The 4102-nt window shown below is 58.2% G+C and overlaps 1 protein-coding gene across 1 annotated transcript in view; it reads right to left on the bottom strand.

The window, feature by feature from the left end:
• The window catches only part of LOC104522210 (protocadherin-1), a 51414-nt gene that overhangs the window by 41817 nt on the left and 5495 nt on the right, over positions 1-4102 (bottom strand). Inside the window, 1 exon segment of the mRNA XM_010164436.2 lies at positions 328-2520. Within this exon segment, the coding sequence (XP_010162738.2) occupies positions 328-2520 (2193 nt within the window).

The raw sequence follows: 4102 nt of genomic DNA, 5'->3' as shown, positions 1-4102 counted from the left end.
GATTCCCTCCCCGAGCTCCACATGCAGAGGCACACGCATGCATCACCCTTCGCATCACCGTCACCCAGGCAGCGCCGCCAGGACCCAGCCCCGGTCGCTCTCACAAGGTCTCCAACAGTTTTTTGGCCTCCCCCACCCACCATCGCTATCCCTTCCTTGCCCCACGATCAGGCTCCGTGGCTCGGCTCCGGGGTAGTCCTCCGCCAGCCCCCCCAGGCCATGCATGCAGGGCTGGGGGCCAGTCCAGGCTCACTCCCACACCTCTGTCCAGATGGCTCCCCGGTGCAGGGCGGGGGCCGCTGCCGGCCTCAGGATGAGCTCTCCTACCTGCTTGTTGGTGTATTTCTGGGGATTGGTGCGGTAGCTGTAGTCCGAGTACTGCTCAGAGCCCGTCGAGTTGTTGTCCCCGGTGCCAACAAAGGTGTTGGTGGCCGGCAGGTCCTGCACCACTTGGTGCTTCTTGGAGGCAGAAGGTGACTGAGGCTGCAGCTGGATGGAGGGCAGTGGCGAGTTGGAGCGGTAGTGGCGACCCAGGTCTGGACTGCCCGGAGGGTAGTTGAGGGGCAGGTGGATTCGGGGGCTGTCGCTGACAGAGTCATTCATGAGGTTGAACTTGAGTGATTTCTGCAGCCCTGTCTCCTCCTCATCCTCTGTGGGCTTGGGTGGCTTCGGAGACTTGCTCTTCTTCACTTTGTTCTTGCTCTTACCACTCTTGCTGGCCTGCTTGGGTGCATACAGGTCCTTGGTCTCCTTCTTTCCTGCCTGGTAGCCGCTCTTGGCCTCCCGCTGCCGGCAGTAGCGCACCAGGACAACCAGCACGATGACCAGGGTGACGGCCACGATGCCAGCAATGACTCCAAAGAGGATGTTGCTTCGCTGCTTGCTGCGCTCGTATTCAGGGTCTCCAGCGATGTCTATGTCAAGTGGTGTGTCCAGGCTGTGCCCCACCAGCGTGTCCAGCAGCGTGCGGTTGGCCAGCGTCTCATTGACGTAGAAGTGCACCAGCGCCGTGCCATGCCGCGAGGGCTTGCCCTTGTCGTTGACACGCACTACCAAGCGGTGCAGGCCATGGTGCTTGCGCAGGATCTCCTTCTCCAGGGTGATGTCTCCACTGTGCGGGGAGATCTGGAAGAGCTCAAAGGGGTTGCCTCCTGTGATGCTGTAGGTCAGCTCCGCATTGATGCCAGAGTCAATGTCCTCTGCCTTGACCTTGCTCACCTGCTGACCAGGGCTGGTGTGGGGCAGGATGTGTTTGTAGGTGGCATTGGAGGGTGAAGTGATGAAGGGGGCATTATCGTTCTCGTCCAAGACGTTGATGGTCACCCCCACATAGGCAGACCTGGGAGGATCCCCACCATCCACTGCCTTGAGTCGGAAAGTGTAGGTGCTCTGCTGCTCCCGGTCAAAAGAGATGCTGGAGAGGATGGTGCCAGTGCCATTCTGGATGACAAAATCACCATTGTCTTGCTCCACCGACAGCTGGATGCGGGCGTTTTCTCCTTTGTCAGCATCGATCACCGTCACCATGCCCACAGGGCTGAGGGGCGGCATGTTCTCCATCACTGAGAAGTTGTAGCCGCTCAGCATGAACTTAGGGTCATTGTCATTCCTGTCCATGACATTGATGGCCACAGACGCTGTGCCCTTGAGACTGGGGCTGCCCTTGTCTGCTGCCACTACCAAGAACTCGTAGCGCTCTCGCTGCTCTCGATCCAGCACTGCCTTGACCCGGATCTCCCCGGAGTCAGGGTCAATGGTGAAGGAGCCCTTGGAGGAGGGGTCCGTCACCAGGGAGTAAACCAGCTTGGCATTGGAGCCACTGTCAGCGTCACTGGCGCTCACCTCAATCACCAGGTCATCAGGCTCATTGTTTTCGGGGAAGGCCACCTCGGTGAAGCTCTGGCTGAAGACAGGCGCATTGTCATTCACGTCCACCACCTGCACCTTCAAAGAGTTGGTGCTGGAGAGGGGCGGGTTCCCCGAGTCCACCGCCACAATCTCAATAGTGTACTCCTTCACTGACTCATAGTCCAGCGGCGTAGTGGTCTGTAGGAAGTATTTCTTCTTGCTGTCACTCCCTGTCTCACTCGCCTGCCGCAGCTGGAACGGGACATCACCAGCCACCACACAAGTCACCACGGCGTTTTCACCCTCATCTCGGTCGGACACTTGTACCAGAGCCACTGCTGTCTCTACTGGCACGTCCTCCGAAATGTTCGCCATGCCATCCTGGTGGGTCACGAGCCCAATGCCCCGGATCTCTATGGAGGGAGCGTTGTCATTCATGTCCTTGATGGTGACCACCACCTGGGTTCGGGCGCTCTTGGGGTTGGCCCCTTTGTCCTTAGCCATGACGGAGAACTTGAGGATGTTGACATCCTCACGGTCGATGGGCCCCTGCACGGTGATGAGCCCCGTGGCGCGGTCCAGGCGCAGCAGCCGGCGCACCATGTCTGAGGCTTGGTGGAAGGAGTAGTCGATTTCGGCGTTGGCGCCCTGATCCGAGTCATTGGCTTTCACCTGCGGGATGGAGGGAGAAACGGTGAGCAGGAGGGCAAGGCAGCATGAGGAACACCTCCGCACACCACTGTACTGCCCACCATGGCCTCCTCTGGGGACGGCTTGGGGGAAAAACCAGGATTTCCTCTTCTGGGGCCAAGGACTATGGAGCAAAGAGCCTGGGACCGGCAGAGCAGCTGGGAGCCGCCCTCAGGCACAGAGGCTTTTCCTGGCTCTTCCAGTGAAACCGGCTGGGCCGGTTGGCTGGGCCGGTTGGCCATGTTTCCCTCCTGGCCAGCTCCAGCACGCAGGGAATCCTCCGGGAATCTGTGCCGCCCGACACAGGCAGCAGCAGGGAGGAATGTCTCCAGCTATGCCCACTCCAAAAAACCCTCCCAAACTGGGGCTCGAGCTTGGCTGAAGTGAGGAGGAGGAGGAGGGAGGCGAGGATGTGCGGAGCTGCAGCAGCTCCATCCCGGCATTCAGGGACGCAGCCGAGCGGGGCTGCGGAAGCTCTGCACAGCACCAGCCATCCCTGCCCGCCCCTCCAGAGCTCTGCGTTCACATAAACCTGCCTCTACACCTATTATTTGCTTTCTAAAGAAGATGAGGTTTGTCTAACATTTGCCTCCCTAATCGGCTCTCCGAGCAGCCTCTTCTCTGCACCATTTGCTGCTCCGCCGTTATCTTGCTCAGCAGATTTGTATGGAGAACGAAAGTTGTTAAATGTAAATTCCACCTTTTACCTCCACTCACAAAAAAAAGGCGGAAGTCATTTTCCCCCTGAAAGATAAAAGCTGAGCAATGGCAGCGGCGGCAGCATCTAAGCCCATTCTCCTCCCGGCCGTGCAGCTCCCTTATCTGCTTCCAACTTCCATTCTCTTAACAGTGAAAAATGAATTCTTAAAAAATTCACATCAGAATTAGCAAGCAGATGAGAGCTGGCCACACTCTGCTTATTAAGATGGCAGCTGTAGATAAACAGATGTCGGCTACTATCATCTCAATGCCCCCTCCAAGCCAAATCCACTGAGATACACCCCCTCGAGCTCCCTGGGCCAGTTTGCACCACTGGCTGGGACAGGGCAGAGCCCAGCGAACAGCCAGGCACCCCTGGACTCATGGGCAGCCCCTCGAGATGGGCAGCATCCTACTGCCTGCCCCATATCTACTCTGCAAGCCTGAGTTTCCATGGAGCAGCCAAGGGAATGCAACTTATGAAAGGGTCTATGTCTTGTCTGCAGGCAGCATTGAGACTGGTCCGGCATGGAACCAGATTCCCCGTGGACCTCAGGTCCCAACCCTCCCCGTCACCCAGAGCCTTCCCACCACGTACCCACCAGCCCTGTCCTGCAGCCCACGCCTTGGTTGCACCTTCCCTCCACATCCTTTCCAACCTTGTTTTGGTTGGTGACATCCCAGAGGTGACATCTCAGAGACCTGCCTGCCCACTAGCCCTGGATGATACAGTGGGCTCCTATGGCTTGTGGGCTTCTAGGCTCCCTCCTCCCTTGAGGAATCATAGAATTACAGAATGGTGTGGGTTGGAAGGGACCTTAAAGCTCATCCAGTTCCAACCCCCCTGCCATCAGCAGGGACACCT

Source organism: Antrostomus carolinensis, unplaced genomic scaffold (assembly GCF_000700745.2).
Source record: "Antrostomus carolinensis isolate BGI_N321 unplaced genomic scaffold, ASM70074v2 scaffold7223, whole genome shotgun sequence".
NCBI lineage: Eukaryota > Metazoa > Chordata > Aves > Caprimulgiformes > Caprimulgidae > Antrostomus > Antrostomus carolinensis.
The sequence above is the reverse complement of the archived record's forward strand: the minus strand, read 5'-3'. Positions and strand labels throughout refer to the sequence as shown.